The sequence below is a fragment of the Xiphophorus couchianus genome, chromosome 5 (assembly GCF_001444195.1).
Source record: "Xiphophorus couchianus chromosome 5, X_couchianus-1.0, whole genome shotgun sequence".
NCBI lineage: Eukaryota > Metazoa > Chordata > Actinopteri > Cyprinodontiformes > Poeciliidae > Xiphophorus > Xiphophorus couchianus.
Window position 1 is genome coordinate 22,388,537 of NC_040232.1, and position 23,829 is coordinate 22,412,365.

The following is a 23,829-nucleotide window of genomic DNA, read 5'->3' on the forward strand; positions in this document are numbered from 1 at the left end:
CTAGCATAGACTTGCGTGTTTGTTTTGGTTGTTTTTACCCAGAATACCCTGTGCTGTAGTTCGCTCCCTGCTCTTGGAGTGGTCTCTGATCCGCTTGGTGTTCACATGTGCATTACACGCATTCACACATCCCCAAACAAACCAGACTTTCTAGGTAAACAAACTAGAGTTTGACTAAAGCTGACTGGTGTGAATGTGCCCTAATCAAACGATATTGTGGATCATAACAACTCAACAGTCATCGAACCAGTTCTGTCCACATCGGTTGAATTATTTTTTAACTCAACAGGTGGTGTGTGTTTGCAGCTGACCACATGGAAGGATGGCCGTTTGAGCCATCATCTTCAAGCTGCAGTCCTACAAATCAGTTGGAGATTTTAGGATCTGCAGCTGCTGTCGGCTTTAGTTCACTGGCAGATATACAGCCAGACACCACTCATGTCTGGTTTGAATGAAACAAAGACTAGGAAAGAAAAAAAAGGGCTCAAAAGGCTTCGAAGCCTGCCACCAGGTTTAGAAAGAGACGCGTTAACAAACCCAGGGAGGATGAAAGATGGGAAACTGAAGAGGAACCTCCAGAGAGCAGGAGTGAGAAAGGGGAGGTTAATGGGAAGTCTTCTTGAAAAAGTCTAAAGTCTTTAGAGCACAGGTCTAAATCAAGTTGGAAGTCTTTGCTTCTGCAGCTCAACTCCAAAACTGTCAGAATTTAGGTGGGAAGATCAATTGTTTTAGATTTTGTAGTAACTCTTTGCAAAGTTTAATATTCACAGTTGTCTCTGGAAATGTAACACAAACAGGCAATAAACTCTGTATTAGGAAAGAAACTTCCTGTCCAACCTGAAGAATTTTTCTTGACTTTACCAATCTCTACTTCTTCACTAGTTGATATCTCTTTAAGGTAACACTTTATTCGATCTGGTGTGCATGAGACTGACATGAGATAACACCTGCTATGAATATGAAAGACTCTTCATGAACATTTACGACTGTTGTTATTAAGTGTGATTCGGTAAATAATAACACTTTTAATGCAAAATCTCATTAAAAGTTGCTTTAAACGTTCTTTGAAAGGGCCGACTTTGCATTATTCGGTAAATAGTTACACTTTCAATGCAAAGTTTCATTAAAACCTGCATTGAAAATCCATTAAAAGTGTCAACTTTGAATTAAAAGTGTGATTATTTACCAAATGACACTTCATGACAACAGTCATAACCATTCATGAAGACTCCTTCATGTTCATGACAGGTGTTATGTCATGTTTATGACAGTGTGATGTCAGTCTTATGCACACCCCTTCAAATAAAGTGTCACCCTCATTAAAGATTAACAGGAAGCACACAGGCTCCAGCTCTATTACTACCAGTACTGCAGAGTGTAGAAAAGTTCCACATTAAAATGTTTTACTATAAAAGTGAAAACGCACGATTATAAAAACATTTAACTGCAATCTATCTGGATCCAAATGAGAGTTCATATGGGCCTGAATCAGAACTTTGGTCTACCATTTTGTTCCCTCTGCCAAAGAGAATATAGATATTTAACTTAACTCCAAGGGGCTGCCAGCGTTTCCATATTCAGCATGTTCCCTCACAAACAGAGCTCAAATGGATAAAACAGAGTGATGTGGCTGTAATATGTTCAGCTTCCCTTACATTTAGTGAAGACTTGATGAAAGTCTGGACAGAGTGAACACATTCTCCAATAGAGTCCTATTTTCCTTCCCAAAGTCAAACAGACCTCCTGCCCTCTCTTCACCCACAACTTCCCTGTCACACATCAAATGTTTTATCTTCAATTTTAATCATGGAATCTGATGTTTATCCATTGTTATCGTCAACCAAATCAGGAGATGGTCAGCAGGACAGGAGAAGCACAGGGTTCTATCCTCTCAGCATTCCTTTTCATACTGTGCCTCAAACTTCAGTACAAGCTGGAGTCCTGTCCTGTGCAGCAGTAAGTGAAAGACTTGGCCGTTGTCGGGTGTATCAGAGAGAGAAACAGACTCATTGCAAAGAGCTTGTGGGCAGCGACAGTGAAGCTGTACGGGAAGGAAGGACAGGATAGACTGTACTACTTAGGAGGCTCTTCTAAATCTCTGTTATGGAGAGTGCAATCTCTTCTGCAGTAATCTACTGGGGTAGCAGCATCAGATCCAGGGACTTAAAGAAGCACACAAAGCTGATAAAGAACACTGGCTCTGTTCTGGGCAATATAGCCAATATAGATGGATTGTACTAAGAAGAATGCTTCAGCAAATGAAGAATGTGACTGACAACTCTAAGAATCCCCTTCACATGACTATAATACAACAGACTGTCTTCAGTCAGAGGATCCTTTAGATCAGTACAGAATACAGAATCAATACAGAAACTTAATACAGATTGATAGAACAGATCATTTCTCTGCTCAGTTACTACAGTAAAGTAATTGACAGTTTGGGTTACAATACTTTGATTTTGAATTGGCCAGAAGTCAGGCAGAACCAACATGATTCTACAAAACATACAATTTACTTTCTTACTAGCTTTGTGCTTCCTGTGTCACTAGTACTTAACATAGTTATGATTGAGTGTTCTTCAGTCAGAAACAGGCCCTACACCAAAGCATGTTGTATTTACTGCAACATGGTATGCTTGGTACGATGATTTTACTTATTTTAAAGAGGGGGTATTTTGCATTTTTTGGTTGACAACCTTTCTTAGGAGCAGTGTAGTCTGTATGATGAGCTCAGATGAACAGTTCTACCTAGTGTTTGCTAATTGGTGCTAAGCTAGTCTGGTGGAGGGAAGGGTGCACTGTGGAGCAGGAGCTGGGGACTGAACCTTCAAGGTGGAGCTTTGGGTAAAAAGGTGTCGCATTGTAAGAGCAGGCATTCAGTGTGGAGTTGCAAGAATTTCTCAAACATGCATGAATGACTCAAAGCAAAACTCCAGGTGTGTGTCTAACGAGTTAATCACAGCATAGCATGCTCAAAATGTTGCATAATGCTCCTCCCCTAAAAGAATTTAGGATTTTTAAGTTGCTGACAAGTCTTTAGCTGATCAAGGTGAAAATTCCATCCAATTGATTCAAGTATCTCTGTTTACAGGGCATTAAAACCTTTTCATTGCTTATGCTAGATATCAACGTTCGGCCATTCCCCAAGATGTTTCCCTCAGATGTCTGTTGTGTGATGTTATTTTTTCTGACATGCAGAGCACAATGTAAACTCAGATCAGCTAACATGGCAGCGACAATGAGAATGCTAACACCTCAGACAAATGAGTCATAAAACACTGTGGCTAAACTCGGTCGGCTCTTGGGGATTCCTCACATTATACCAGAGACTTGACATTCAGCGGATGTTTTATGTTGAGACGAGCATGTGAAGTGTTTTCTAAGAGCAAAGAAATCTTCACTGAAAACGATCGACTGCAGATTGTGTCAGCTGTCACAACTTAAACCCAACACACATCAATCACGAGCAACTCATTGATCACAGAGAACGAGAACAAACTGCCTTCAACACATGAGAACAATGAGTGGAAATAATTTATAAATGCTTGATGGGTTAGGTGGCAGACAAGGAGTTACAGATCAAAAATATAAATTCGGGACATTTTTAAGATGCTAAGACAAGCAGATTTTTATCTCACCATTAATGTGATCCTAATTCAGTCAAATGCAAGGATGATTTACATTTGATCTCTGACACACACATACACACACAAACATTTCCGAGGCATGTCTGTGGTTTGGGCGCCACCGTCATCTAACCACAGCAATGATCAACCTATCATCCATCCCTCTGCCACTGGTGCCCAACTCCCAATGGTTCTTTTCACTTAGCAATAACATCCTGTGGCTAGATTCACTTGCTGCCTAATTGACCAATGAGTCACAGAGGAGATTAAGTGGTGGCAACGACTACAGCTGCACACAACGCCACTCTGACATCTTACAGACGCCATACTTTGAAACTCAATCAATTGGACTACCGGGAGTCAAAACTGTGTGAAAAATAAAAGGCAGAAAGGTTCAACTGTAGGAAAATTGTTTTAGATTGAAAGAGTTGGTAAAAAAAAAAGAGTGAGGAGCGAAGAGAAATTGCAGATGACCATCAGATTGAGAAGGATCAGATTACAAAAAGGATAAAATAAAAAAGTTCCTGGGTTGCTTTTACGATTAGGATTGGTGAGAGTAGAAATCAAAAAGATGTTTTAATAATCTTTGCTGTTGACAAAATTGTGAAAGGCATTGAGCTAATAATGGGAGAGCCTGATAAAACCTTAAAGACATTATGGCCTGAAATTTCTGTACTCAAAAGAAATGTTCACAACCAAAATCAACAAACTAAGCTGCTCTCATATAAAAGTGTGAAAATAACAACAGTAGAAGCATTTAAAAGAGTGCATTCACACCATACCTGGTTAGTCCACTTAATCAAACTCTAATTTGTTTCCCTAGAAAGTCCAGTTTATTTGGGGAGGTGTGAATGCACAATCAAACTGTGATGTGGGCCAAAAAAGTGAACTATGGTCCACCGAAAATTTTGCTTCAGTTGAAGTGAACTCTGGCACGGTTTGAATGCGTATGTAAATGCCAAGTGAACCAGAGAATGCTCCAAAAGCAGAAAATGCACTAAAGCGCAGGGAATTCTGGGTAAAAACAACCAAAACAAACGGGCGCCTAGAGCTAGCAGAAGAAATAGCTCATGACGGGCCCATTGTTAAAGAGTATTTGGCACATTTACTAAGCACAAAAGATAAATCCTACAACCTCTAAAATTTGACGTCACTCCATTTTTGTTTCCATTTCAGGAAAAAGAAAGCTGCGCTTAGTGTCTTTTTCAGAGGTTTTTCTGTTATTTCTTTCAGTTGGTTCTTCAGGAACAGGTTTTTCAAAGAGTCTGGTTCTTTTGCCACAGTGCAGTGTGAAAGCAAACCCCATCAGCTAAAAAAGAAAACAATGTTGCAAACAAAATGTCCCCAAACGAAAGGAGTCTACCAGACTATCACATGTGAAAACTCCCCTTTGAGAACTAAGAAACTAAGGAGGAAACTTAATTTTAGTTCCTTTGGATTCTTTCACATCACACACAAAAGCTCACCTTCCTCATTACATGAACTACTCACTAGTCCTTGAGAGAATTTCGCTGTGAGCACACGAACGTGACGAGTCCATTTGGAAGGTGTGCAAAACATCTGCGATATTTAGATCACCGTTAAATGCTTAAGTTCTGAAGTCTTTCTGGCTAACACAGGTGTAACTGTTTATTTAAGTTTAATTCCTTACAACAATAGTGGTAAAGTAATATGTGAAATGTTGGAGGGAATTAAGATGAAACAGTAAATGGAAAGGCTGCAGCTCTGAGGTTTGAATTCTATTTATCGTTAAATAGAATTCAATCGCATCTGATACGCTTAGAAAAACAGCAGATCAAACTGGATAAGACATTCAAACAGCTGATACAGTCATGGTAAGCCAAGGTTAAATTCTGAGAAAAAGCTGAAGGCTCAAGAGATCTGTCTTAGACTTTGCAGGACTCATTTGGTAGTTCAGAATTTAAAACAAAATAAAACTTTCAAAACAAGTTAAGTTTTGCCTGTTTGAAAGGGTTTGGCAGGACAAGGTCTGCTAATGTTTAGTGTCCGTAGAACCGGGCCACCTTTCAGTGTCTGAGTCAAACATGAGCTCTCCTGTATGCAGGAGAGTCACATGTGAGGCTGAGGCTGTCTGTCCGACACCTGAACATTGGTCAAATTTAAAACAAATATCAAGACGCAGCCGCAAATCTATAGCAGCACAGCTGAAAATGAAAAGAAAAGAGTTTTGCAGCGGTCCAGTCAAAGTCTGGACTTCAAAACTGATCAAAGGTCTATGGTGGGACCTTCAGAGAGCTGTGCAGAAACAAACTCCTGACAAGAATTAATGAACTGAGGTAATATGATAACTAGCGGTTCTTGTAGAAAATGAGTGAATCAGGTTCTTGCTGCTCAAGGCGCCTTTACAGGCCTTTGAATCGTGCTGCCCTGCCCTATTTGAGACTGAACCCAAGTGGCAGGAAGGGAGTACTGCATCCAAAATGTAGAAGCATGGAAACCAAAGTGGACTGGGAAATCTGAAAAGTAGCTGTTGGCCTGGCATTTTGGAAGCAAATAACAAACACCAAGCTTTTAATTGTTGTGTGAAATGTTTAAAGCAATCCACTTTGACTCTGATTTATCGTTATTAACATAAAAACAGCATATTTTCACAATAATGCTACTTTCATTTTCATGTGATCGGAACTGTATAATGGTTTGTTTTTCTTGCTACATAAGTGCTAACCATTAAGTATATTTGCCATTTTTCAGAGTTTCTTGCTTTTCCTCGGAATAGAAAAATAATTTTGCTGCTTCGGAATAAAAGATGCTGAGTCAGCAGCACCCGGCAACCCTGTCTGAAGCACTGTCTGCAGTCACTTGGTAGTCAATAATGAGCCTACGCAGTTATGAATCCCCAACACAAACAGAATCAATTGACCCGCCTGAATGCCTGCTGGATGCTAGTGAAGTGCTCTTTGCACTGAATGGTGATCAATGGTTAAGCTGGAGCTGACCATCGATCCAACTCGTCCTCATGTCTCTGTCCCCTCCCTTCACTTAAACGGAGCTCAACGAGAGAGTAGAGACGAGCTCGTCTGAAATGAGAAAGCAGAGTGCACCGCCACATTCCCCTTGTGATCAGTGTTGAAACACACTCTCAAGAGCGCGTATTGTCTCTGACGGCTTTCCACCAGATAAAGGGCACTTTAGGCTGCCAGTATTATTACCTCACTGGTTACTACATTTTCATTGTTTTTAGAGAAAAAACACTCCTTACGGGCACAATACTGTCTGGGTACAACCATTTTTGCTATTTTTTTCATGCAAAATTATATGGAGTGATCAATATATAGCAGATTGGTAAATAACTTTGATTAATCTCCTAGATGTGTACATATAGAATTGAATAGAATATTCTTTAATAGTTGTACAGTGGGGAATATACAGGTATGACGGCAGCATCGCATCGAGGTATGTAGGTTCACAAAGATCAAAGTGATAATTATATCTATCTACATGTATCTATCTATACATATATATATACAGTATATATGTGTGTGTGGGGGGGGGGGCGGGGGGGTGAGTCGGGGTGTGTGTGAAATAAAAGGAGTGCAGAAAAACAGAAATGTGATATCCCATTAACATTGGGGAATAGGCTGATATGTAAATCTGGGCTGATATTGTAAGAAAAGTTCATTTGGAATGTGTATTAATATTAAAAAAATTACTAAATGCATTGTCGGGTTGTGCAAAAATATACTAGTTGTAATATGAACTTCTGCAAAGAATAAATGAAGAGTAAAAAATATATATATATTTTTTTAACTATGTGAATTTGAATTCAGTAGCCCAGGTTCTATGGCACTGAACAAACCCTTTGCCCCATCACCTTGTTTCATAACCCTGAATCCAATGTTGGTCTGAAACATTGCAGAACTGTTGTTGGTGATATTAATGAAGATGACTTGTGCTGCTATAAAACAATGTGGAATCTTCTGTATTTTTGTGTTTTTGTAGAACAAACGGTCAGGCTCCAGAAGAATTTGTTTGAATAACTGCTCCTGAAAAGGATGGAGGCTGGCCTTCAAAGTGTCTAAAGAGATTCAAACCTTTCCTGGATTGATGGACAGCAACAACAACCAAGGTCAATGTTTCCCCAAAATACATTTTTGTCAAGAACTCACTGAGTGGCTGAAAATGAAATAAAGTCTTCAATTTGCAAGCGTTCTCAGCAAAAAGGCCACTTCCATGTGGATGACAGGTGCGAACACAGTGGAAGAAATGTGTTTTGAAAGGCATCCATGTTGGTGGACACACACACTGACTCAGGCAGGCATTTTCTAGGTAGACGGCTGAAGACTAGATAGTCTTTTTATTATCACACGTTTATGCTTAAAAAAATAAAAATGCTATAAAAGTATGATGTCATTCCATTGGAGGGCAATGGTGGTAGGAGTTCACCCTACAATCTGTGGGTCACTGGTTCAATTCCCACTCCATCTGCCTCTGTCGTCGTGTCCTTAGCCAAATTACTGGAATGCAATTGTGACTACAGTCCAGTAGCTTTCCACCAGTGTGTGAACGTGTGCATGAATGGGAATTACTGATTTCTTTGCAAAGCATTTTTGAGGGTCCTGAAAAGTGCTATACAAGTCTGGTGTTAATTCATAAAATGTCAAATTTAAAGAGGGCACGCTAGATAATGACAGAATCCCTAGAAGCCGTTGTTGGGTTGTGATTGAAAATGGCTGAGAGGAGCTAAAAGGGTGGTCAAGCACTGGCCACCTCTGGTACCTGAAGGGACACCGCAGGTGCCACCCATGGAGACTGACAGTTCACTACACTTGTCAAAATAATCACTATTTACAGATGAGTTACAGAAAAAAAAGCAAATACCGAGACACAACGAACTACGCTTTGTGTGGACTCTGTTGAAGCTTGAAACAAACGGATCTGATTTCACCCATTCACTAATGTGATGTGTGTAACGCATCATCTCGATCATGAAGTAGGCTGCGCAATGAAACTTACCTGAAATTGTGTGCGCTGTAAACAACCGTCCTTCATGGTGTAGGGAGAATTACCGAGCCAAACAACATCTTTGGTATCAACAAAAGGTCTTAACCATTCCTCTCACTCCAACTTGAATTGCCTAATAGTGAATCAATTGTTCACGTCCTTCAATGCTAAAACTACACAGACGTCCCAAATGCTAATGTCAGCGTTCACAGATAACATTTCTAAATAAATATTTCCATGAATAATCAGGAGTTTCTGAAAAACTGAAAGAGGAAATAACGCCCATTGGGTATAATCTGAAGGTTGAATAAACTAAATAACAGAATGAAAACAAATGTCTTTGTTGTTGAGCTTCTATGTCTTCTTATGGAATAATTTAGCAGCAAAATCTTTTTTTTTTGTTAAAAATATTGCTTATTTTGTCGAAACATGGTTTGATTAATATGTGATTAGTTACAGACCCTGCAATTAACCACATTAAAAATTTGAATCAAGTCCCACCACTAATCAGAAGATACTTAATGTTAGACACATGGAGTCAATACGAAACCAAAAATCCTGGACAATTCACTCTGAAAAGTCTCTTACCGTAACAATAGTGAAAAATAAATTAAACAGTCAGAAACAGTAGCACTGCTCAGTTAAATAGTAGCTTAAAACCACTATCATTTGATCTGAGTGATATAAAAGACCAGCCGTCTTTCATATTGAATTCAAAGAAACTTGTAGCCAAAGCATTGTGAGCCTCGAGTTATTAGATTTAAAGAATGTTCAAAATTTGATAATACAAAAAGAGGAATTCCAAAATTAAACATAAGTGCACTAAGTTTAAAACAGCTTAAAAAATATTTCAACGTCAACAAAAGGCCTTGAACACCATTGATATTTTTATAGTCTATCCTAGCAATTCAAACGGCTAACTGATATCATTCACCATCCAGTCAATGAATTTTGGCTCTGCCGATTTGACGACGTACTGAAAAGCAGGTAGTGACATTACTTTACTTAATTAAACAGAACAAGATAACAGTTAATTACCGTTTTTTAAAATTTTTTTTAATTTGCGCTATGATGCTAAAACAACTGGCAGTTGTGGTGACTGCCTCTGTTGGAGGGTCCGGGGGGGTAGATAAGCTGGGTGGGGAGCAGAGGAGGTGCAGGCAGTGAGATGTGGGGCGTCAGGCTGCAGTGTGTCTAGACAGTATTCATGATCCATCTGTCTGCCACCGCCACGGCAGCAGCCAGCGGCAGGAACAAGATGGCAAACTCCATTACCACGCAAACATTTGCTACGTCTCTATCATTATCCTTCTCCTCTTTTCCCTCCTCATCCCCCTTTCTTTCCGTCTATCCCACCATCTACATCCATCTCTCTTTTATCGCTCCTCTCCATCCGTCTCTGTCTCCGATCTTTTCAAAACCCTGTCAGCTTTTTTTTTTAGCCAATAACTCCCTTTACTCCTTTTCTCTCTTCCTTCACCCATCCCTCGCTCCCTCCGGGTCTCTCAGGCATCGCAGGAAAATGTGCACCAGCTCAGAAAATTACAATCGCTCTACAGCTTTTCCCACAGCAGACACATTAGCATTCACCCCAGACACCTGAATACAGTATTTTAAGTACCCATCTCAAGGTTGTATTTATCAGGAATGACCCCCCCCCCCCCCCCCCCCCCCCCCCCCCCCCCCCCCCATACTCTATCAAATGCCTGCCAAAACCCCCCTAACCCCACCAACAAAACAAGAACAAACCAAAAAAAAGTTTCTTACTACACCTTGTGGGATGAGAGAGAGGTAGACAGAAGAAGAGAAGGGAAAAAAATAGATGAATTCACAAAACAAGGTTGGAGAGGTGAAAAGCATTTAAGGGGAGGGAAGTGGATGAGAGAGGGTGAGATGAGAGAAAAAGATGGAGGAGAAGGTAAGGAGCCCTGCCAGACACACACGTACTGCTCTCTCTCAGAAAGCCAAGGATGAAAGTGCTGCTGTAAAAAGTTTCCCCTCTCCTCCTAAAAGTTGTTGAAAGCAACTGCTGCAGCACATCAAAGTGGTCTGGCAGACAGCCATCGAAGAAGCCCACTGGTGTCCTTCACCCTCTCTCTCTCCCTCCCTCTCTCTTTCTCTCTTTCCCTATGTCTCTGCATCTCCTCCCCTCTCTCCCCCCTTCCCCTGCTGTTCCCATTGATCACGATGAGCTGAGGGAACGTTCTCATCTCGCTCCCTGGACAGTGGAGCTCAACAGTTCATATTGAGCTCATAAAGTACGACGCGAACAAATCCACCAGTGCAGCACAAAATACAGGGAACAAAATGCTTTTCCCCTCTTAAAGGGACAGTAATATGTATTTTCCAGAAATATATTGGTATTTTATAACACAATCAAGCAATTATATTACATTCAGTTGTTATGAAAGTTATATATATATAACTTTCATAACAACTGAATATATATATATATATATATATTTTTTTGGGTCTGTACTGTTTGCCCTGCGACAGACTGGCGACCTGTCCAGGGTGTACCCCGCCTCCCGCCTGGAACGTAGCTGGAGATGGGCACCAGCAACCCTCCCGACCCCATTAGGGACAAGGGTGAACAGACGATGGATGGATGGATGGATGGGTCTGTACTGTATATATATATATATATATATATATATATATATATATATATATATATATATATATATATACAGTACAGACCAAAAGTTTGGACACACCTTTTAATTCAATGAGTTTCCTTTATTTTCATGACTATTGACATTGTAGATTCACACTGAAGGCATCAAAACTATGAATAACACATGTGGAAATATGCACTAAACAAAAAAGTGTAAAACAACTGAAAATACCCCTTATATTCTAGTTTCTTCAAAGTAGCAACCTTTTGCTGTGATTACTGCTTTGCACACACTCTGCATTTTCTTGATGAGCTTCAAGAGGTCGTCACCTGAAATGGTTTTCACTTCATAGGTCAACCTGCCCTGTCAGGTTAATAAGTGGGATTTCTTGCCTTATAAATAGTCATGAAAATAAAGAAAACCCATTGAATTAGAAGGTGTGTCCAAACTTTTGGTCTGTACTGTATATATATATATATATATATATATATATATATATATATATATATATATATATATATATAAGTTTGACTTTGGTATTCTACTACTTGAAATTGGCTCCCTCCTGCTGTATCTGAAACTTCACCTTCAGGAAGTCGTCACAACATGGCTCCTCTATTAACCCTTTAATAAATTTTTTTACCAGCGTTGCACTGAGAAGTAGTTCCTATAATGAGCTCAGCAGATGCGCAGTTCCATAAGGTGTTTGCTCATTTCTGCCGCTAGTCTGAAGGAACTGAGTGAGGGAGTCGTGGGCGAGGGCAGCAGTGTGAGGTGGAAGCTTGGAAACTGGAGCGCAGAGGAGGGGCTTCACCTCAAAGGCAGAGTTAGGTCCACCAAGGCGTTTTACACAGCTGAATGGTTGCCATGGAGATTAAAGGATTTCTCAAACATGCATTAACGAATCAAGGCAACACTCCAGGTTTGTTTTTGATGAGGGTATAACATTATAACATGATCTAAAGCTAAAAAAAAATTCACATAATATTTCTCCCTTAAATAAACTAGTATTAACAGTTTAAATGAACATTGATGGGTTTATTTTAGTTCCTAACCTGCAAAGAATCAACCAGAGACACAAATTACTTTTCTGCAGAAGAGGAGAGCAGAAACCAGACGCGGAGAACCGCCGTCAAACACTGTCTGGGATCAACTCTGCCAGCTCTTTGTCTGCACTGCTCTTTAAGCATATCTTAAGTTAAGATAATACAGTAAATATAAGCATGTTGTAATTACTTTAAAAGGACCCAAAGCCTTTTTTTGTATATGTAAATAATCCCCAAAGTTTTCTGAAGGCACATTTTTTACTTATAAAAAGAAAATTACTTGATTGAAAAAGTTCCTGCCGCCTGCTTTTTATTCGTTTCTTTAGTCAAGCTTTAACAGGAAATATACAGACCGCTGATAATTTGCTTGCTTTTTTCTGTAAATCAAGCACAGCCATATGCAAGGCTGCGCCCACAGACAGAAACGGGGGTCATGCCACCAGTGAACATACAACAATATCATTTACATTTACAACTTAATGTAAATGTAAATGATAAATAAATAGAGAAATCAGGCCTATTCTTGATGAACTGAGTGCATAATTGAAGCTTTGGAATTGGCCTTTCCACCTTAAACATCTGAAAACTCAAGTAAAAAAAGGTCTTCCTCACCGTCTCATACCCTTTCACATTAGTTCAAATGAACTAAGTTCCTTTTTAAAACATTTTCACATCAAAAGGCCCTCAACGTATGTAAATTGAGTGCTTATGTATAACTGTGTAAAAATAGATGAAATCCACTTTATTTGTTTGATTAATTCACTATACATAAAAAACTCACTTGACTTTAATTGAGTGTTACTAAGACCTTGACCAAAGCCAGTTTACCTTCACTCATCTTTTTCAATTAAATACATGTTTCTATATACAGCATAGGGCGAACAGACATATTTTTTATTTTATTTTTTTTACCTTATGTATAATGTAGCAAAAGTTAGAAAAACTGTATTTATTCTGATTTTCAGTAACAAACATGTAACAGTATCGTAACTACAGACCCTCTGATCCCTGTGATCCCTGTGATGCTGGATCTGCAGAGTTAAACACAAACACGTCCCATCCGAGGACAGACACAGACTGTGGTTTAAAAAAAGAAGAATAGAAAAAAAATGAATCACACAGATCTATTTGCTTTGTGCATCTCAGTGCAAATTACAGAGGCAGTTGCCGAAGCAAAAACCAGAAAAACATGCATGGAAAAAAATGTTCCGGGTTGTTTTCAGCTGTGATGCCAGCTGGAGGAGAGAATCTATCAAGGATGAGATATTTTTAATCCGTGTAGAAAAGTCTGCCAGTAAAAGATGTTATCAAACCAACTGCTTGAGCTGGATAGAAATCCCTGTCTAGAAGAAGTGAAGCTACACCAACTATCCCAGAATTATGTCAAAATTAGTTTTTTTTTTACATCATTTTGTAAAAAGAATTGTGTAAAAATAATTTTTACACAATGTTTGGTTTATTTATTGCTTCTAAACAATAAATAAACCAGCCATTGTGCTGGAGGCAGCCCAGCAGCCATGACAGGTTTCCATTTCTGCTCTCCAGCATTAGTGTGTGTTAATATAGAGATTATTGATGAGCAGCAAAAACTTCCTAGAATGTGGACAACCTAGAGTGTGTCAGTGTCTTCTCTGCATGAACAGGAAGAGAGCTGCGGCCACTTAATATGGGAACAGGGGATATGCAGAATTTGTTTTCTCTTCTTTTGCATTTTGTAATTATTCAGGTTATCTTTGTGAAGTAAATATTTCATAATCTAAAATACTAAAGTCTAACAAAAACAGAAAACATACGAAAGGAATTCATTTTCTACAGTACAGCTTTATGTACAGGTTTTTGCTTTTGGTAAATTCTTTTATTTTTCTGTTGTGTGTTACTTGGTTTATTTGTTGGATTCTTATTTCACATTATTGTTAGAAGTTTGGTTGTTTTTACGTGGCGTCATTCCAGGATTGGAGGACATTTTCTGTTCCACCCATAAACTTTTAAATAATCTATAAATAAAAACGCTAAAGCATTCACCAGCCGTATAAAATACATTTGTTCTGAGAAAAAAAAAAACAGTAAACAGAATTATGGGCGTATAATTATTTTAATGTTGGTAAAAATCTTTTCTGAAATGAATGATCATTCAGCTTGAATACGACTCTCTTTATTTAACGCTAACGGATTTATTACACTGTAAAAAATGCTAGACATGTGAGCGTCGCGTGGTGCAGCGGTTAGTGAGGGCTTTAACTGGACCAGTGGTATTTTTGGTGATTCATTACATTGTTTTCTTAAATATACAGCGGAAAATTTGAAAACAAAGAGTCGATTTTTCAACTCTCGGTTTGACGTTTCTATTTTTTAAACTTTACGCGTCAGTTAGGTAGAAAACAAAGAAACCGTGTCTGCCTCCCGGTGGCTGACAAGAGCAACCGACAGATGAGACAACAGTAAGACAGCAGATAGATGAGGTAAAAGAGACAAACAGCAAAAAAAAAAAAAAAAAAGGAAAGATAGCTCCTCTATCCTCAGATAAAGGAGCTGAGGTGGAGCAACATCCCGCAGCACTTACAGTTGAAGATTCCAGGTGGAGGGTGCTGGGTCACCACGGGACAGTTCTCCTCGTCGCTGTTGTCCCCACAGTTATTCAGCTGGTTGCAGATCAGCGAGCCCAGACGCAAGCAATTCCCGTTGGTGCAGTGGAACTTGCACTCTGCACAAAGCAAAGCAAAGCAGGGCGGGGAAGGGAAGGGAGGAAGAGAAGAAACTTTTCTTAGCGTTGATATTAAAAGCAATTAGTCACATCAATAGAAGTGAGCTTCAACAGCAGCGAGCTGCTTTTCATTGTAATTAAGCGAAATGTTCGGCGGTCACGCCGCCTTTGAAGAGCAATGAAACATTCCAGCTGCCTGTTGTAGGACATTGTTACATTAAAACAAAAATTAGAATCAAGTAATGGAAATTGTACAACAACAACAAAAAAAGATGTATTTTGATAAAAACACAGAGTGTCCTTGCTATTGTAGTGGAAAGAGTGCGCTACTACTGATAAACTAATTGGTCTACAACAGTGAGAAGCTGGGCTGCTGTGTGAAGTTTCTCGTCTAAGTGTTCAGAATGTGCAAGGCTATGTGTAAAACCAAACACAAAGCAGAGTTAATGGTTTGAGTTCATATGAAAACAAGGTCAGACAACAGACATGGAAAAAAAGGGCCTCCCATGAAAAACAACAATTGAATAAACAGCTTCTTTTTTTTTTTTCTTCAAATGAGCCTTTGATGTTTAGCAGCCTCAAACCATGATGTGCTCTTGTCATGGTTATTACCAAAACGCTTTCCTTCTAAATATTAATATGCCTGATTAGCACTATCTGCTGAGGGGGAAGTAAAAAAACCTCTCAAACATATGAATGTGAGAATGAAAAACATATTCTGGAGGGAATGAACAACCGAGCAGAACTTTCATCACGGTGAGGGATAACTGCAATAACAAATGTTAGACGCACTGGAAAGCAAGGCCGGGTTACTGTGGCCATAAGTGTCGTGTGTGTGTGCGTGTGTGTGTGTGCGTGTGTTGAGCCGACATTTTGGGATAGCAGAACCCATGCTGAGGCTCCGCACAGAGTTAGAGGGTCAGCAAAGGGAAGCAAAAAACTCCAACCTGAAAGATAGAGTCAAACAGACAGTCAGATTATCCTGGTTGTTCCTCTGATATGTTGCCTTGCAACCACGACCTTAACACCATTAGCTCTGTTGCCTCCAACGCAAGTCTTTCGTTCGTTCTTTTCACTTTTGGAGCTTCATTTGTGTAACAAAACATCCCATCCACATGTCTCCATCAGGTCTTGCATGTTGCTTTGGATGTTTGACACCATTCAATATTCTCCAAGTCTAATACAAACATTGTTTTCCCAAATTTAGCAAATAATCACTTTAAAAATATCACAATTCCAATACTGGCCCAAATATTCTTTACTCTACCCCACCTGTCTCCCTGCCCTCATGCTCCGGCCCAGTCTCACATATTTCCCTCTCTCTCCAAACGTCCAAAGTTTCTTTTGCGGCTGATATCAGAAGCTTTCTTCAGATCCAGTAGTCTGACGTTCACACAGCAGGTCTTGACGCTCAGCTCTAGTTTTTTTGCTGGAATCCTTTTTTTTTTTTCCCGTTCTTACCAATTAAATGCGACCACAATCAGATTTCTGTGTGAACGATTTACGAATGGATCCCATTGTCTGTGGATCATCATTAAGGTTATTCAGGAATGGGAGTCGATGGTATGGTCACAAGATCATACCACCACCAAAGGACCTAATAAAATAAATAAAACATAACTAATAGCAATGGCAGTGTTGTGGAGCACTGACTGCTGCTTGTCTGTTTGGATGTGTAGTCAGAGCTAAGAGTGGTGGGATTGACACAGACTAGTTCTAAGAGTTAGTTCTAATTTTCAGCCATTGTTAACATCTGGATTTACTGTGTCTGTTGGTGCAGAATTATAATGTCTCACGTCAACGACATAAATCATAAATAAAGTCAGATTCAATGCAATATGTCTGTTCAGACTGCAGACGGTCTGAAAACTTCCAGATACATATCCAAATTAGTACGACATATGAAAGTGGCTGCCTTACTATAACCTGACCTGTCATTTGTAAAAACTCACAAACATAGTTTGAATCGGGCCTAAGCATTCCAGTTTGACCCGTAGACATTGTGTACAAGTCCGATCCAACCCCACTAATTAACTTTAACTAGAGGCCTGAGCCCAAAGTAAACCCAACATATTTTTAATTAACGTTTTACAGCTTTTGTTTTTAGACCATAATGTGAGCAAGCAGTGTAACGTTTCCCATTTTTAGCTTTAAGTTTAACGTCTCCCGGCTCCATCTTGCCGCTTCTTGTTGCCGCAGGGTGAGTCAAGTGCAAATCATCTGGGCTGTGTGACTGAAAGCAGAGCAGCGGGGTGGGGCCACATGGGGATTTAATGTGCAGAGCGCTGTGCTTGTTACAGTCTAATGAACTTCTGCGCCTTCGTTCATTCTATCCTCTGTTTAGGCTATAATAAGAAGATAAGCACAACTTTGTAAAAATGTTGCATAAACTTCTCTTGCTGAGTCCATTATTACTGTCACTGCTAATGCAATTCCTGTTACACAGAAATGTCCAATAATTTAATCTAAATGGATGAAAAAAAAAACAACTTTACATGCTTTGAGAACACTGATATTCATTTCAAGGGATGTATGTAGAGACAAATCTATTTTTCAGACTTTGCTCCCTAATTTAAATCCATAAACAGGTTGTCGAGAGGGTTGGGGGAGATGTGCATGCATGTATGTTTGTGTGTGGGGGCGTGTTGGGGTACGTGTTGGTGTGTGTGTGTGAATTACTAATTCTACCATAGAACAAAAAGTGGCCTTTTAGATGCTGTTGGATGCCGCCTATATAACCTACATCACATTTCTCATTTAAAATAGCCTCCAAATTAACAGTGCCAGCAAAATCATTACTGTAATTAAAACTGCACAAACTTGAGCAAGTAATAACAGAGCGGTGGAGGCGTGTTCACCTGCGTGTCATCTCCATGGATATGTTTTCTAACTACAAGTGCTGTTTTTTCTCTCTCTTTTAGAGTTTGATTTTTTTTTCCCCAAATTGACGTTGCAGAGGATAGAAAACCATCCAACCATCAGCAGCAGGGAAAAAAACCCAGCAGCAGCAGAGCGAGGAAATGACTGAGAACTGGACAGAAACGGATAAGCTCTGTGAAGTTCACATTTACTACAGTGTTTCTGAAAATATTTGATATTCTTTTCCTTTTTATTGCTTTGCCAAATCAATCATGATCAAAAAAATAGAGCTTTTAGGACAAAATAATTTGGAAAAGAACCTTTTTTTGTCACAATGCAGTCCTGTGTGTATTTGTCCAGTACGACTCGCCAATGTTTGAGCTCCTGGTTGTGACCTTGCTTCTGCCCGCCGCTGCTGTCAGACATTTATTTCTGTTTTCTGGAAACGGATCATGGAATCGTGAGTTTCACCTGAAACAGCTGAATTTTCCCAGTGAGAGAAAATAAAGGACACTTCTGCTCTTTTTTTGTTATGGTTTTGAGGCAGAAAGAGCAAAGAGCAGAAATTGGTACCATCTTTCAGCCAGCTGAACCCTACAGTGAAGTCGGCATTAATTCTGCTAAAGAAAAAAAACCCTTAACGCTTTAAATCTGTTAATTTAAAGCGTTAAATTAACGCATTAATCGAAAGTAACACATTAAAGTCCCAGCCATATTTGTACAATATTATGTTCCATATTCCAATATGCCTTGTGATTTTTACTTAGAATTGAAAATGACCAATTCGAATATTTATTTGTGTAGCTCTCACCCTAAACGTATTCTTTTTATCTTTCTATTTTTTTTTTTCTAGTCATTAGCCGATACTCAGCCATCACTTACCAAATGTTTGGTTCTCATAGAACAGCAGAACTGGAATGAAAAAAATCCTTTGAATACTTTGACTCCTTGAAACAGAAGCCAGCACAAAAAAATGTGGTTCATCACAATTAATTCCAGATTTATTAAGGAGAAAATGAGTTTTGTTTTGTTTTTGTTTTTTTGGCAGGTTGGTTCTTCACAGCACTGTATGCTGGGTCTTCATTCATTGTTATTTTGGGGACAATGTTTCTTAGCCAGGTGACAGCAAAATATGCCACCTTTAAAGGTGCAGTATTATGTGTTTTCTAAGCACATATTGCCATTTTATAGCACAATCAAGTAATTATGTTATCTTCATTTGTTATAAAAATGCTATATATATCAAACATGACTTAAAAATTATTTGACTTTGTATTTTAACGCCCTGTCTTTTTAAAAAGTCCTGCTATTTCTGAAGCTCTGCCTTCAGAATGTCATCACAACATTCCTCCTCTATTAACCCTTTAAGCAGCATTTTTACCAGCATTTCACTGAGAAGTAACTCTTATGATGAGCTCAGCAATTCCACCAGGTGTTTGCTAATTGGTGCTGGCTAGTCTGAAGGACCTGAATGAGGGAGTGAAGGAGGAGGGCTGATCTATGAGGCTGAAGCTTGAAAACTGCAGCTCAGAGGAGGAGCTACGTCCTTGTAGGCGGAGCTAGGTCCACCCAGGTGATTTGCACAGCTGAATTGTTGCCGTGGAACATTAAAGGATTTCTCAAAAATGCATGACAGAATCAAGTCAAGCCTCCAGTTATGTATCTGATGAGGGAATAACATTATAGCATGATGTAACCCTCAAAAAAGTCAACAATTTTTCATAATACTGCCTCTTTAAGGAAAAATCAGGAGCGGTTGAGAAGGAAAGTAGTTGCCAGCATGCACACACACACACACACATGCCCACGCACCCCCCCACACACACACGCACAGTATGAACATCACAGCACTGGAGAAAGAGCTTTGCTGGCCCTGCTCCTGATGCCAGCACTTCCGCTTTGCCTGCCTGGCAGGGAGCGACCCCATGACAGTGCACATTTTCTCTTCTTCCACCCATAACAAGAACAGCTTGTTCTGCTCCTGTCTAGACGGCGGCGCAAGGAGGAGGGGCAGGAACAGAAATACAATTCAACGAACAGGCCAGCATGACTGTTCTTTGGAAAGCTCTTTTTCCTTTCTTTGAAAGAGCAATTAGTAAAGGCTGAGTTACTTGCTCAGGCTGTCTGCTCCTCCAGTCTTTGATTTGGTCTCACCTATTACTTTGATCATCTGTCTGACCTCCTCTTTCGGTTTCATCACCTCTCTCTGCTAGAAGCTTCAGATTGATTACTTTGTTCAAGCTTGTCTTTTACCCCATCTCCATCCTGTGCAGCACTGCTTTTACTCTGCTGTCGCCCGTTTCCTCTGCCGCTCATCCTGCCCTCACAGTCACACAACGCTGCTGATAGGTTGTTATAGAAATTAGAAGCAAAAAGCCTGGAAACGCTTGAAAATGTGAAGAATCTGCTAACCTGTCCTCCCCCTCATACACACGCAGGTTAATTAATGTGATCAATACAAGACAGAGGGTTAGGTTCAAGAAAGCTCTACAAAGCACTTAGTTTCACATAAAGCTTTGAGAAGTGAGCAAGAGCCCCCACCCCCGGTCCGCGTGACTAAAAAGGTTGGGGACCGCTGCTCTACACTGAGCCGAAGAACAAAACCTGTTTTCAGGCCCAAGCATTTTTTAAACAACTATAACGCTTTCTTACAAATACCTACAGTAAAATAATTATTTTAATCATCAATACAAAGTACAGTAGTACAAATTGTGACTTGAGTATTTCACTGTTCCTCTGACTGTGACCCTGCGGCCTGACTCTGCTCTCTAGTGGCTTTTTCTCCAGAAGCCTGTGGTGCAGGTGAGTTTTTCTGAGAGAAGAACATAGTTATCGGTAGTTGTTGTCGCTCTTTTTTTCTTCTGGGCAAAAACATTTACCAAAATTTGCTGTATTACGTATATTTAGAGACCGTAACGTTATTGGCACACAGGTAGAGAAGAAGCACGGAGACTGTTAAGCCAATCAGGATGCAGAATACAATGCACTGTGAAAAGAAAACTGCACAAAAAAATCTGCAAAGCAGCGAGGCCGTGAAAGGTGAACCACGTTATAGCGAGGGTTCACTGTATTGTCATTTAAAAAGATCATAAATATGATATATGACACATTAAATGAAAGGCCACAGCAGCGGAAGAATACTGTTAGAAATATCTTTGTAATTAGAAAATAAATCTCTGTGCTACGCTGGTTCTTTAGGACAATATAAAACCTTGATTTTATATTGTCTACAGTTGTCAAGTCAACCGTAGTGCTTGACTTGACAGAAAGTGCTACGGCTACCTTTCAAAAAGTCACTTCTCCATGTATTATTTCTCTTTCACTCATCTAAAACCCAGTAAGTCACTATAATGTTTTGCTTCTTGAGACTACTGGTGTTTTCATGCCTGACAGTCCGGTAGACTCGATCCAATTTGGGACCAAATTTGCAACATTTGTTCCATTTTCAGCTGGTGTGGTTCACCTTCACACGGCACTGTCAAACAAACCAAACCCTTTAAAAAACCTGTTCACCTCCTCACCTGTGGTGGCGCTGCACCAAAAAACACTGAAGTTAATGACATGAAAACCTCTAAAGAAAACACTGAGCGCAACTTCCTTTTTCACAAAATGTGAAATGGCGTTCTTCAGTCAGGTCGGCATTCACACATGCATTAGAACCACACCAGAGTTCCCCAGATGGAGGTTTGGAGGTGGACTATGAATTTGCTTTATTGGTCAGCATCAGAGTTTGTTGACGCATTCACTCTTCTCCCCCAAAAATCTGACTTTTTAGGCAAATAAACTAGAGCTGGACTAAACAGGGCTGGTGTGAATGTACACTAACTTACAGGCACAGATAAGAAGCCACAAGTCAACGCAAAAAGTATTATAACAGGATTTTCTTTTTCTTGAGGTTAAAGTTTTCCTAAGCCTGGTTTAGGTTTCTAACAGAGGTGTGGTAGCAATATTGCTGTAGCACATATTTTGTTCTGCTTGTCCGTTCAAAAACCCTGGCTGACAACGAGCGCTGGGAGGTCATCAAAGAGAAGCAGAAACCTTCCTTTCTAAAAGCCTCCATATACAAAGTAAAGCGTCTGAAAGAGATCATGCTCACAGTCAAGAGATCCATCAAAGGGCCAAAGAATCAAAGAATGAGAAAAGTGAAACAGAAAACAGATGGAAGGACTTTAGAAGCTGCAGCGACACTAAGCTATGATATAAGTGAAGCAGTGATCAGAAGATAAGCCAATCAAAGTAAAACTAATTGATCACAATCGAGAATATTCATTTAATTAGGGCAAAATCAGTGGAACAGGGCAAAGACAGAAATCAGACTGACAGGTAGTCTAAAAATCTATTTAAATGGAGAGATTGTATTTGTGAAGCACGTTATTGCAACAAATTATATATTCATATATGACATATTTTGGATTAGAGGTTCTCTTCCTCTTCACAATGTTAAATGTCTGTTAAGACTTCAGCCAATTGAATGTTATTTTAAGTAATTAACTCTTTTTTTCTCCTTTTTGTACATCTGGTGTCAGACATGCAATGTGAAACTCCTGTTAAGCAAGGCTGCCTGAATGTTTAAATTCATCAACAAATTCTGTAGCATGATGTATACTAGACAATATAACTAAACTACTGAACTAAGCTAACCTACTGCACTAACCACCCAGTGCTACCACATTTTAAATCAAGTCTTATACAAATATGGAAGTATTGACCAGCATCTGGAACACAGCAGATCCCCTCTGAGGTTCAGCGCTCATATGTTCAGCTATTTGTGGAACTATTCATGTTCCATAACACCGCACTTAACTATTCTTTCTCACTAATTCGGCTAATAATTGTTTGACAGCCGAGACTGTGTCCAGGACATTGAAATATAGCCCTTGATTATTAGATTAGGTTAGTCAATCATTAAGTATAAAGAACAAAAGTCAACTAGAATTAATGCCACACTCAAGGCATGGCACACTTACTGCATGGACGATTCCCATACAATAACTCAATCTGTCCTGATGCAGTTCCACTTTATACATTTTACACTCTTCATCTTGTTGCAGATGCACTATTTGTAATGGAACAATACACATCCAGCATAGCAAAATGATGAGGAAAACGTTTAAAAGCTTCCACCAATGCTATCATGACTTAACACAACTCAAAGCCAAGGCAATCAATCATACAGGCATGTAAAAAAAACCAACACTTTTTTTCTAACCAGCTAACCAATCAGCCAGCCAGTCAATCTATCAATCAAGGTATCAATAAATCGAAACATAAGAGCATAAATTCACTAAGGACACTGAGGCTAGAGGGACACAAAACAAACTATTATAATAATAATAGGCTGATTAACATTTAATATAGAAGGATAAATCAATCAGATATGGCAGATGGAAGCAGTGCTTTATAGCCTGGTCATTGCCTTCTTCTTGATTCTCATCTCCCTCCAGTGCTCCATCTCGGATTTCTCATATTGAGCTTGATTTCTCCTGTTACATTTCATCCGGCCAATCAGAAAACAGGAGGAGTTGTGAACGATGACGTCGATTTTCTGTGCTCTTTTAGAATTGCAGTCCTCCTATTGTAGGGTTGAAGCAGAGGACATGAACAAAGCCTTTCAGTCCTTGTTGGCCACGCTTCCAAATATGGAGCAGCGAAAATCGGAGCAGAGGAATGTTTAAGACATCTTATTGCTGGAAAGATGTCGTGGCCCTACTTCCCACAGGGTTGTTTACAGCTCACACAATTTCTGCTAAGCTTCTTAATGCTGGTGTATCACATACATCATGGCCAAACATAAACAACTGGTAACATCAGATCCAATCATTTCAGACTTTAACAGAGTCCACGCCTCCGACAAATAATCTTTTCTCAATAGCCAAAGGTCCAGACCCTCTACGAAGCAAAGCGTAAAGCAAGAGGTTGGTTTTTTCCAGGCTGTGTCATTCTAGCGTTTTCTATCAATATTTATTTGATGACGAACCAGTTTCTCTAAAACTTTACTTAAAAAGGCAAGTTAGAAA

At 39.5% G+C, this 23,829-nt stretch overlaps 1 protein-coding gene across 1 annotated transcript in view; it reads right to left on the reverse strand.

Moving 5' to 3' along the window:
• LOC114144220 (low-density lipoprotein receptor class A domain-containing protein 4) overlaps positions 1 to 23,829 on the reverse strand; it is a 237,894-nt gene that overhangs the window by 107,277 nt on the left and 106,788 nt on the right. The window contains exon 4 of the mRNA XM_028016799.1: positions 14,813 to 14,953. Coding sequence (XP_027872600.1) covers positions 14,813 to 14,953 — 141 coding nt within the window. The remainder of the gene's footprint in view (positions 1 to 14,812; positions 14,954 to 23,829) is intronic.